General features: G+C 38.4%; 1 protein-coding gene across 1 annotated transcript in view; it reads left to right on the top strand.

The window, feature by feature from the left end:
- Positions 1–12,536, top strand: part of LOC137970476 (forkhead box protein K1-like) — a 13,219-nt gene extending 683 nt beyond the window's left edge. Inside the window, exons 2-6 of the mRNA XM_068816990.1 lie at positions 1–51; positions 1,806–2,109; positions 6,223–6,416; positions 6,934–7,421; positions 10,663–12,536. The exon at positions 1–51 is cut by the window's left edge and continues 132 nt beyond it. Of these exons, the coding sequence (XP_068673091.1) occupies positions 1–51; positions 1,806–2,109; positions 6,223–6,416; positions 6,934–7,421; positions 10,663–10,970 (1,345 nt within the window). The 3' untranslated portion in view covers positions 10,971–12,536. The remainder of the gene's footprint in view (positions 52–1,805; positions 2,110–6,222; positions 6,417–6,933; positions 7,422–10,662) is intronic.
- Positions 12,537–12,997: the final 461 nt, after the last annotated feature.

Raw genomic sequence — 12,997 nt, 5'->3', positions numbered from 1 at the left:
ATCCGATTCTACCTTTGCTTCGCCAGTTCCGTCTCCAACGGGCACGATAAGGTAAGAAGGATTGATAATCTTTGCTGTTGTTAGCCACGATTTGTTATTTTTGCTAGTTTTAAACGAATCAACTGACCTTGCCCTCAACGGATACTGGTACAAACCTGTAATCTTGTTGGTTGGTTGGGGACGTGTATTCTGAAAATTGAATTCTTTGAACGCACGTATTCACTCAGCTATAATGTTTTTCTTTTTCTCCGTACCCATTTTGGTTGATGGAGCCTTTTGGGATTGATGAAAACGACAATAATATACATCTAGCAATATAAACCACTTGTTTATTTTTTGACGGCTTATGAAACGTGCACAAAAAATATTTTGGGGTCAATAGGAGTAGTTCGACCATGATCAAAACTTGGTCCGTAGTAGCAGTTTCCCTTTGTTTAAAGATTACAGTAAAGAAATGGTGAAAAATGAGTAGCTTGTTGCATTGTTTAACCACGTGTTGGGAAAAATTCCTTTTCTTCGTTTCAAATTTTTTCCTCGAGAAGGTCAAATGTTTACACGAACGCCTTTCAGAAATCTCCAGCGTTCATTCCGTCTTTCCTCACTTCTCCACCTTCTGAACGTTTGGTTGATTAGCATGGTTTCACATGGCGATGTGGTTATTGTACTGAAACAGTTTGAACGGAGTAGAGTAGACAATGAAGGGAAACTTAAGATGTTTTCTTTTCATTCCGTGTTTCGCAATCAACCATGTTTATGGAAATATGGTTTCCGCTAGAAGGGGTGGAATATCCGCTTTGTCCGTTCTTGTTTTGTCTGCGCATGGCATTGTTTACTTCAGCTTTCCGCATGAACGAAACATGTGAAATGCAATTACTTCTTTGTAACATTTAAAAAAAAAGGACCTTGCGACCTTACCATGCAGACAAGAAAAATTATATACTTTTGTCCCTCGGTCTCGGTGATTTCGTTTTAACCTACTTATCGTTACGATGAACTCGATGTCTATTTTCCCCTTGGCAAAGAAAGATGTGCGCAAATGTTTTGAATGTTTCGTTCGTTTTTCCTTTGTACTCGTTTTTCTTAAAACAATCAAAGAGCTTTAATACATAAGGAAAAACAAAATCAGTTCAATTCAATATCAGTGTTCGTTCTAAGAAAACAACATTGCTGCGTTATGTTGATGTTGTTTGAATTTGTGAATTCTGAGCTGCGCACTATACTTGAAATGTGGTGAAATGGTCAAAGTGAATCTGTTCTACACTCGTATCAACTTTCATTAAAAAAATGGAATAATTCTCACCTTGGCAAAATTATTGCGCAATAAATGTTTGTTTTAGAAGACGACTCAAAGAAAAAATCTTTGACAGTTATGTGAGATTTATTTTTGTTAACCATGTCATAAACCTATTTATGAAAATATAGTTTAGTCTTTTTAAAGTGTAAACTTTTTCATCTCAAGGTTTCTTGTAAGATTTTGTTTGTTAGTGTCATAGACATTTTATTATGTTTGTTTGTTTGTTTTTTTTATAAACTGTTCCTACCTGTGAAACGTTTTCAACAGAATTTGAGATTATTTTAAATGGGATTATCTTATTTGCATGTTGGCTAATATTCAGATAACAAACTTTTGTTTTGTTAACCAGTTGCTAATACTAAATCTGATATGACTTAAGCATGCTGCATTACAAAGCAAGTTCAATTTATCTCAATGAAAAACCGTCTATGTCATGGCTGTATCAGGGCATGAGAGTATTTTTTTCTTGTCAAGAATCCCCTCTTTCTGATGACCCACGTTTTCTCCATAGTGTACCCAACTCCTGTCCAACAAGTCCTCGTGGAGATTCTAGCCATTCTTATGCTCCAAACTTGCATGCAGTAGCCGAGTTAGCAGCTCAAGATGCACAGGGGGTCGCTGAAGAGGAAAAACCCAATGCAACTGGGGGAGGAGATGGTGGGAACAAGGATGATGGAAAGCCTCCATTTTCGTATGCTCAGTTAATAGTTCAAGCTATTCTTTCTGCACACGACAAACAGTTGACTTTGAGTGGTATTTACACACACATCACCAAGAACTATCCATATTACCGTAGCGCTGACAAAGGCTGGCAGGTTTGTTGTGTTTATTAATTTAATAATAATGTACTTTCACCAGCAAAGTTGTTTGTGCTTTGACTTTTTAATAATAAGGACCTGGTTCCACTAGCAGATTGTTTACGTGCTTTGCAAAAAAGGTGGTCAGCTGCAAAGCTTGGACGAATGCAACCGATGTACGATAACCCTATAATTTTTTGTCAAACTGTACCAAACTGAGCTGCCTCTGGGCAGGCCTGTTTTTTGTCAGGATACAGAAAATTTTTTTAAATTGGAAGATCGTGACAATGTTTTTGTAGCCCAGTAAGACCCAGTGCTAAGTCAATTTTCTGCTAAAGAAATTGATCAAGCCAAAGGAATTGAAAATATTAATTAACACAGTCGTGATGATTGTAACAATTTTGGGTCAATATACAGTTTAGTAACTTCATCTTTAAACACCTTGATGGCTCTGAAATCCCATGTACATCATTTCTTTAAATGATTTGTTAATAATTGAATTGAGAAACAAAGGGGTCAGTCAAAATATCATTTAAATCAGTTTTATAAGAGTTACAACACAAACAACATTCACCCCGTGCATTCTTTGCCATTTGTCACCAATTGCACCAGGTAAAGATAATTGGCGCATTATGAGAAAAATCATTTTAATTTGTGGCAATCAGTTTTGTTTTAATGTTTCTGCCATCAGCCAAATGGCATCCCTTGGATTTTCTGTGTTTTGCTTAAAATTGCATGACATAGTCCCTTTAAAATTCTGTGACATTTCAGTTAGTTCATACGTTTGGTAAGATGTTGACAGCTATTGAAATGATAAACATTAATACAAGATTTTATATTGAATGTGTTATGAACCTATGTATTAGGTAAGTCATGACATCTTTGAGGCTGGGTGCAGAAGTTTCTTTGAAATAAGTATAGCATATGGTAATTTTTTTCTGGATTTGTAACACAGTATACATTTATGTGAAGAAACTTATTTTACTCTGGAGGTAAAATATCGTGGCTAGTGAGAAGACTAAAATTTTGATTGTTTTCACTTGGAATTGCAACAGAACAGTGTTACTTTTTTTATGTTACCACCTTGCAGTTTGTTCTTTGGCACTTGCATCATTTCGTCTTGGACATTTTCTTTTCTTAAGGTCTCGGTAAAGGTAAATTTGGGCATCTCACTCAAATTTTTTGGTTTTGCAGATCTTGAATCGGTGGGCTGTGGAGTATATTTTCTTGAAAAAAAAATCTGAAAAATTAATTTTAGAACCACTAAAATCGGTTCTCTTTGTTTCCTGCCATAATCTACACACGAAAAATAATTGACGTATCATGTCAATCACACATGAAAGGATTGGGTGTCAATTGACAGCCTTTACGGGTGATCTGCTACCTTAGCACGTGCCCGAACACTGATTGGCTCAGCATAATTGGCTTTCAAGAAAAGGCTGAAGTTATTCAGCAGACAGTGAACTGCAACTGCGAAATCTTCAAGCTTAATTTTCTAGGGGTTTATTTTGGTGCCAAAATTACAACTTCTCAGACTTCTTGTCCCGACAGGTTTTAAGACATCGCTTCCAAATTTTCAATTCTAGTAGATGATCGTACTACTCCAACTGCCATGTGAGGAATTTTTAGTAAATCTTTGGAGACTGATTTTATGGCACTTTTTCTGCCTAAATTAAGTATAGTGCATGATATTTCCCTCAATTCTTAGCATAAATTATCAAAAATTCCTCACACAGTATTGGAGTGCATCCATCTGTGACTAAGGGCGCTTTCCATTTGTAAGAACTGGCAGGCTCGAAAGAACTGGTTCTCATCGATGTAAATGGAAAGGCCAAGGCCGTCCCGCGTGATTACTCATGCAATCCTTGCGTGGAATACACGCAAGAGCTGATGTAAACAACATGGCGGATGTTGCGACGAGAGTTTGTAACATTCCTCCGACTTTTTTTCTCGATTTTCTTTCGCCGGAGGAGGAGGATACTCTTTTTTTGAATGATGCAGAAGACACAGTTTTGTTTTTTTCAATCAGTTGTAGTTTTTCTTGGCGTGAATTAGCGAGAATTGCGCAGTATTTTGAAGTCACAGTTCCTTGCTATCATTGCGATGGCTACAAGAGCGATTTCCGGATGTCATCCTCAACATTTGAACTACTTGCTCAATTGTTAGCAGCAACTTGAAGTGTGCATATTCCGAAGGGAAATGCATTTGGCCGGCAGCCCATTGAAGCAAGAAAACAGATAGCTCTGACCGTATAGGCCCTTGCGAACCAAGAGACCCGCCGTCAAATATCTGATCGTTTCGACGTTACGATGTCAAGTGTGTTGCGGTGCATTGGCAGGGTTAAGAGCTCTGCAACTTTATCCCAAGCGACTTTCTTTCATACTTTGCCTTTGTCAAAGAGGCCGGGTTTTCCCGGCGTAGGGAAATCAATAGTTTTGTGCTCTTTGTTGACCACGTCACAAGTTTTTCCTCGTTCTCTAGTCCTGCAATGAAATAAAATTTGTTTATGAATACCTTCACAAGGCACTTCAGAAAAAGGAATCTTCCTTTCAACCAAGACAATGCACAAAATATATTAATAATACTCACCACAAGTCTGCGATGTGTTCCGCGCAGAACTGAGCAGCCCTACTCAATGAGCTTGGCCAGTTTTGGCCAGAGCCAGTTCTGCCAGTTCTCAGAACACGCGCGTTCCATTCACGGACGGACCAGTCCGACCGGCCAGTTCTTACAAATGGCAAGCGCCTTAAGATGCAACAATCTGTGGTTATTTTTGCAATAAAGTGAAGGGGCAGTAGCTTCTGCAGCAGACTTGGTAATTCTGAGTTTGAGGCTTCAAAACTGAAAGGCAATATTAAATACCAACAAACTACAACTTTATTCAAATAATTCAATCTGTTATATATTCTATATAAAAGGCTAAAAAGGTTATGAAATGGTTAAAAATTAAAATGTTTGAACCAAACGTTTTCGGCTGTTTGCCATCATCAGGGTTAAAAATGATGACCGGCCGCGCATACATATATAATTATCCTATGTAATTCCCGATGGGAAAAGTGTGGAGACATAGGAAATAACTTGTTTGTTCAAACTGGGGCGGAGTTGTTGGATGATTAGCCCCTCGACGATCCTGCGCTTGTGGAATGTTTGTGCTGAGGAGAGAACACGCCAAGTGAAAGAATGTGATGGGTTTTCCCACAGGTGTTTTACGAGAACAATCACCTTTGGATCTAAAGAGGCTTTTGATTTGCCTTGTTTGCCACAGGATTATAAAGGTGAAAATGAAGTTAGTTAACTTTTGTTAAGTTATCCCAAACGTTTTATTTCACATACAATCAACATCTGTCTAAACGACTTGTCACAAGATGGCAACATCATTCTGAATTTTCTCTTCGAAGAACGAAAGAAAGTTTTCATCAAGCTCCCTTTTTGCGGCAAAAACGAAAAACTTAGTAAGACATTTATTGCAAAACTCAACAAGTTCATTAACTTCAAGTTCATCTTTATAATCTTGTGGCAAACGAGGCAAATCAAAAGCCTCTTTAAAAACAAAGACAAAAACACTCACAGATCCAAAGTTGTTTACAAAGGTGATCGTGATTGTTCTTGTGGCGTTGATTACATTGGCAAGACTGTGAGAAACTTAGCAGTACGAATTGCGGAGCATTCAAATCCTGTTCACACCTGAACCTGCAAAACACGTGCGGGAAAACTCATCACTTTTTTTCACTTGGCGTGTTCTCTCCTCAGCACAAACATTCCACAAGCACAGGATCGTCGAGGGGCTAATGATCCAACAATTCCGCCCCAGTTTCAACAAACAAGTTATTTCCTAAGTCTCCAAACTTTTCCCATCGGGAATTACATAGGATTATTATATGTACATGCCGCCGGTCATCATTTTTAACCCTGATGATGGCAAACAGCCGAAAACGTTTGGTTCAAACATTTTAATTTTTAACTATTTCATAACCTTTTTAGCATATATTTTACTAAGCGAACATTATGGACATGAATCTATTATCTTCAATATGATGTATAGTTTGACCAGTCTATAAAAAAAATAGCGTGGACACCTCATTTTCCTGAAGAATTTTTTCACTAAAGCACTAAGTTGTTGCCTCTTTTTAGAATTCAATTCGCCACAACTTGTCCTTGAACCGATATTTTGTGAAAGTACCCCGTGCTCAGGATGAACCAGGGAAAGGTTCCTTTTGGCGGATTGACCCTTCATGTGAACAGAAGCTGGCAGAACAGGCTTTCCGCAAAAGGCGTCAAAGAGGAGTGCCATGTTTCCGCCCGCCGTTTTCCCAACTGTCCTGCAGGTAAAGCTAACAAGCTTTTGGATATTTGTTTATTGGCAACTGCAAGACTATAATGATTTTAATTAAGTAAACATTCTCCTGAAATTTCTTCTGTTGAAGCAAGAAAAGCTTTACTAAAAAGCGTTTTAAAAACGTCTGTTTGAGAGCAAGTCTCAACAGTTGTCCTTGCTTTTAACACACCTCTGGCTATTTTTTCAAAACTATTTTCATCCAATCTCGGACCTTTTCAGTTGTAAGCCGTTTTGATCTTTAAATTTGAATGCACAATTACTTCTGTCAGTTACTTACAATTACTTATTTGAATGCACAATTGAGTAATTGTGCATTCAAGTTTAAAGATTGAAATGACTTGCAACTGAAGAGGTCCAAGATTGGACAAAACTAGTTGTGTAAAAATGGCCCTGGAGAGGTGTGTCAAAAGCAAGGACAACTGTTGACATTAGTATCAGCAAAACATGCCAGTCAGTGTTTATGGGAAAAGGTAAGGGAGACTTCAATTTAGCCTTGATCTTTTCAGGTCAGCACCGGCATCGCCAACACATGGTCTTCAATTTCACGTTCCTACTGCACATCTTAGTAATGTGGCACGTGAGAACTCTCCAACTAAGACAGTTGCTCAGACTGCTGATGGACTGCTTATATCTGGTAAGCCAACTCCAACTTCACCACCCACTGTCCCACCATCTGGGCTTCCTCCGCCATTGCCAACAGCACATGGGATTGTTAAGGCAGCAGTTCCACTCCAGATGACCAGTGCCTCCCTAATGGCAGGAGCACCTTTGGCTGTCAGCGTGATCAAGTCGTCCTTGACTGCAACAAAGGAAAACAATGGAGTCGATGTTGAAAAGAATGGATTTTTTCAGTCATCAGGGGAGGAATCACCAGTGGAGATTACTCCACAACTTGAATCAAAAGTTGTTTCAGTTAGTAAGGCATTTGTTTCACAAGCAGTGAAGCAACAAGTGACATCACAGGTGATGGCAGGTGCTGCTGTTCCAAGTTCAGGTAAATTGGGTGGTAATTTAAACCAGAGGTGGTATGTTCCATGATAGGAATAGTTTAACTCATTGGCCCCTCGGAGTGAGACTTAACAGATTTTACTGTCTAACACCAGACGATTTCACTGGTCATCAGGGGGTGGGGGGGGGGGGGGTGTCCTAGGGCATTTGAGGTATCAAAGGGTGAAGTAGTCAAAAACAGTCAATTAATGCCCTTATCAGATATGGGTTTAACTCATTGACTTGTAAGCTGCCCCCGATTGACAAGTAAAATAGTCTGGCGTTAGGCACAGTAAGATCTATTAAGACTCAATCCCAGGAGTCGATGGGTTACAAACTATTTATAGCAGTTGGGGTTAAGTGCAATTTTTTTCCCCCAGGAAGAATTGCTTGTTACAATAGACCACTTTCATAAACGGTGACCTCCTTTACATTCTTTTGTATTAATTTTGTGTTAATTAGACCTACTGCTCTCATTTTGAAACAAAATTAATATTCTTTTGAAATTTGCTTGTCGTAGTGAGGCTAGAAAGGCTTATTAGCATTAAAACAAAAGAATTTTTATTTGGCTGCCATAATGATTATGAAAGAGGTCTGTAATATATTACAAGGAAGCCCCTGAATTTACAGCTGTAGTGTTGGTTTTCATACATCAACAGGCACAAACTCGGTGAAACTTTGATCATCAGTATCACTTTTCACCAAAAATGATTCTAGCTTTGCCCATATTACTTGTGTTCAACTTTCTCTCGGTAGTGAACAATAGAATTTCTTTCCAGATTTCCCTTCTTAATTTAAACCACAAATGCTCAAGGATTGCCTCTTAAACAAGTGTAAGTCTCTGGAATAATCTTTTAATAAGGAAAATCATTGTTATGCTCAGTGAATTAGAAAGAAACCTGAAGTGCTGTTTCCAAAATAATGCCTTTAATAGTTCAAAATCAATTTTTTTTAATTTTTGAATGTGTTTCCTTCCCCTTTAGCAGTTTTGATATTGTACGACTGTTTTCAATTTTTTTAAAAATCACTTATTAAAGGGAAAGGACCACCCTTGGAGCATTATTAATGTTTAGTTTATTTTTACATGTAGTGGAATTTGTTGGTGGAATTTGTTGGCAAAAGTTCAGGTCATAAAATGGTTTAAACTCAGGAATCATGCTGTAATAAGTAAAGTACAATCATCTGGGTAATTGTAGTTCTGAGAAGGACTGAGAAGGACTGAAAAGTCATGTGTTCTGAGATGACTTCCCTCAGGTTGTTGAAGTGCTTTTTAGCCCATTGACACCTAAACCGGCCAAAACCGGCCGCGCGCGATGACCCCTGAAATACCTAAACCGGCCAAAACCGGCCGCACAAAATGGCGTCTTGATCGGAGTTGATCTTAGGCCTCTACCCAGTCTCCCTTAGGAAATCTAAATTTTTTGTTGTTATGGAGATTTAGAAGGATAATTGACCAATCATTTGCCGTGTTGTGAGCATATTTTGACAGCTGATAAGAGACCCCACAAGGGCTGGCTTTTTGCCCTTTCGATCGCGCGATCAAATTACGCGAAAACAACAGCCGATGCGCCAGATAGCGCACCGAACGATGGGGATATTCATGCTTTTTTTTTTCGGATTCGGAGGATCTAGGGATCTAAGGGATCTTTTATGGTTTTCCTGTAAGAGGAGGGGATATTAGAAACAAAAATTTTGATTTAGATGGCTTTTAAAGTGACGAAGAAGACGGTGAAAACCTAGAGACCGATGATAAACAAGAAGCTCGCTGGAATGATCAGCTCGATAGTATTCAAGTTCCAGATTTCGTGGCAGCCACTGCTCGGTATTTCGTTTTAGATAATCAGAATGAATTAAATATTTTTCCTAGTTTTCATAGGAGATGATCTATGGGAATTAATGGTAAACGAAACGAGTAGGTATGCCTGTCAAAAACTGTTAAAACCCCCGGGCGCATTACCTTTTTTCATGGAGTAAGCCGCGCAGAATTAAAGGCCTTCGTAGCAATTAACGTCATAATGGGCATTGATTTGCTCCGGAATTTAGCTTTATATTGATCAACCGATGGATTTTTTGCAAATAACAAGTTTTTTTTGTCCTAACATAAATTGGTAATCGAAGGAATTTTCACCTTCGGCATACCTCGGAAGATCAGTGTCTTCAACAAATAAATCAATCCGATCGTGCGTTTATATTCCGTAAATGCGAGAATACTCCAGCGATTTTCTCTGTTGGTTTTCTTGTGTTTTGTAAGTTATCTTTCAGTGAAAGTTTTCGAAAGAGCACTTTTGTACACAATTTGACCTTGTTTGTTCTCTCATGAAACATGATAGTGATCAATGAACTAAATTAATCTTGCGGTTTTGTGCACGTGTATTTCGACAAACAGAAAGCTCCTCGTGAAATTTTGTTTCGGCAGCGGCGTTTGGGCATAATTTTTGCACTTATACCTGCAAGAAAACAAAGCGATTGGAATAAATTTCAAGAAATTTTTATCCATTGAGTGGTTAGATTTAACTGTAAATTGCACAAGGCATATTTTGAGTTATAATATATATTTTTCAAGCGCTTTGTTTAGTTAGCGATCAAAAACTTTCTTGAATGCTTAACGCGCGCTGCTTCGAAAATTCTACCTTTACATTTTCAGTTGAGCCTTAGGACGTGTTTTCAATCACTTTTTAGCAATATTTTTACATCATCTGGAAGTTCACTGTTTCTTCTTCAAGGTGAACTTAATTCTAGAACTCAGTATCTTGTGTACATTTACTGCGCATATGGTTTATTTTTAACGCTCGCTTTCCAATGCAAAACCTCGAAAATTTCCCAAGTTATCTTGCCTAACAAAACAGCGCACGCGAACGAATCATTGGGTTAATGTCCTCCTAAACAGTCTTTCTGAGGACTACACACACCAGGACGATCATACTTTACTCAGTTACATAACACATCAGGCCCCAGTTGTTCAAAGGTTGGATAGTGCTATCCACTGGATAAATCACTTAAGCCACTGGATAACTCAATTGTTTTTGCTAGGGTTTGCACACGTACATGTACTTGTATCTGCTGGATAGTGATTCATCAGGTGGATAATGCTCCTTTTGAACAACAGAGGCCAAGTCTTTTTATTTCCAACATACATGTAGTCAAACTTGAGTCTTGAGTATGAGCCAACACTAGGTGTTAAATCTATGATTATTTGTGGTTTTGAGATGTAACTTTAATAGGATAAATATTTTCTTCTGTTATTACAGGTGGCCTTCTCACTCCAAGCCCCACACCCACAGCAGTCTCACCCACTGGTATAGCACATGAAATCACAGCCAAGCCACAAGCTCTAAAAGTACCCAACCCCTTAGCACTCCCCTTAGTAACAACTGCAAATCTAAACCCTGAATCCTCCCCCCTTGGGGTGCTCTCACCAGCTGCCACCACTGCAGCTGTTTCCATGGCAATGAATGGAGCAAAGCGGATATTGAGCTCTTGTCATGGGCCAAACAGTGGTGACACAGAGCCAGAAATCAAGCGTCAAAAATTATTGCAGCATCAAAATGCCATGTGACCAAACAGTCAAAAGGAGACGTAATAGTAAGATAAACTCTAGCCATAAAGACGATGCTTACATGTCATCACATTTGCCAAGTCTGGATAACACTTTCTTTTTGGAAGTAAAATCTACAAGCTGAAGTTTGTATTTCTGGAACACCAAAAGTTTGTCTATGGGATTGTTGCTTGCAGAGGGGTGCTGGACACATGCATGACACTGACACTGAGTCTGGTTCAACATAGCATATTGAAATTTGCCATTTTTGGCATTACAAGACATCATCTGTGGGATAAGAGACGTGGCAGCAGTTGCAGTACATTGTGGAGCAATTGTCAGAAGTTTCTTGATACTGAAAGCAGTGTAACAATACTAAGTATAAGGGCAAAGAAAGCAACAAGTTCCTGGACCATGTCAGAGCTTGTTGCTTTAGAGAGTAGAGAAGCTCACTCTGGGGTAAAGAAAAGGGTAGACATTGTTTGAATACTGTACTTAAGGTGACATTTTGAGAGGGGACTGTGACTTTGTTTTGATCTACAATGAATTGTTCTGCTGTGAGCACATGATATTTATGGACAAAGTAGGCTGGATCTACATAATGGTGTGGGAATATTCTAGCTGCTATGGGTTATAGGATGTTAAGTTATTAGTGCGCACTAGTTTGCTATTCACGTAATGGCACATTCAAAAGACGAGAGGGAAGGTTGTGTTGGGTGGTGGAAACTACAACATGTTACCCAACATTAGGGATTGTATGGTCCTTAGGAATTTTACAGTGAACGTTTCTTGGAGTTGGCCAGTCGGCAGGTTTGATTGATGATTACGCCTCCTTGTGGTTAGCTTTGCTTCCTTGTCAGTTGAGCCCTGTTTCATTGTCAATTAAATTGGCAGACAAAACAGTGGCTAACTTTAATAAAAAGACAGTTTATTGTTTCTTATAATTATATATTACAAGGTGTACTGGCCTGTAGTATTTTTAAGAGTTTTGTTGTATTTTGATGAGCCCATAGTGCAATAATAACTGGAAGTACAAAGAATCAGGGGGAATTCTCCTCAATACTACATGCCAAAACAGCCAATAGGAAATTTATGGTATCATCCAACTTGTACTGCAAACAAAGAATTTATGAAAAGAACAACTTTTGAGATGTGACAGTTTTTGCTTGATGCTCCTATGGAAAAATGTGATTGGTTCTTCAACTGTACAAATAAGGAAATGTGCAATATCATGGAATATTTGTACTAGTGCATTTTTCTGTTCAATAAAAAATTACGAAGGTGGATATTAATAACATTGGTTATTCTGAGGACTTTGTTGCACATAAACTGTCTCTGTAGCAATACTTGACCCAAATCTTGAGCAATCAATGGTGCATTAATTCCGTAGATAATGCTATTTGCTGGCGAGCCCTAGCGAGGCAGCAGCCTATTCTTGATATTAGCGAAAAAAATCAAAACTTGTGGAATGTAAGATAGGAAGCATGCGCAGTCGATTGTGGTGTTATCATGTCTATAATCCGGTGTATTGATACTTGTGATGACGTCACCTGCACGTGGAAGGGAATCTTACACCTCGCAGCCTTCGAGTCAAGTAAATAGTAATGCCTGCCACACAGGCAAAAGATATGCACACCTTTCTTCGCTCTTTTAATACTTTCACGCACATTTCCGGTACACTCTTGCTTCAAAAATTTGTAGCTGTTTTAAAAAAAATACCAGTCACTGCTCCCAGTTTTCACGCCAGCGCTCACTTTCACACTGAAATTCCTAGATTACAGGTTATAATTATGCAAAAAAGGATGAAAACAGTTTGAGGAGAAAAAAATGCTTATTTCATCTAATAATATTATTATTGTCTTCATTTTTTTTTTATAAGGGTCTATTTTTTAATTCAAATGTGAAGGCCATTTTACAAAATAGCTAAAACTTGACTACTCAATAATATTTGGAAGAAGTTCAGCCAGGACTAAGTATAGTTAGATCTTTGGGGGAATTTTCTACAAATTGACAGTCCTAGTGATCAAGAATAACCCTTTAAGGTTCCA

This window comes from Montipora foliosa, chromosome 9 (genome assembly GCF_036669935.1).
Source record: "Montipora foliosa isolate CH-2021 chromosome 9, ASM3666993v2, whole genome shotgun sequence".
In the NCBI taxonomy this organism is placed as follows: Eukaryota; Metazoa; Cnidaria; class Anthozoa; order Scleractinia; family Acroporidae; genus Montipora; species Montipora foliosa.
The sequence above is the reverse complement of the archived record's forward strand: the minus strand, read 5'-3'. Positions and strand labels throughout refer to the sequence as shown.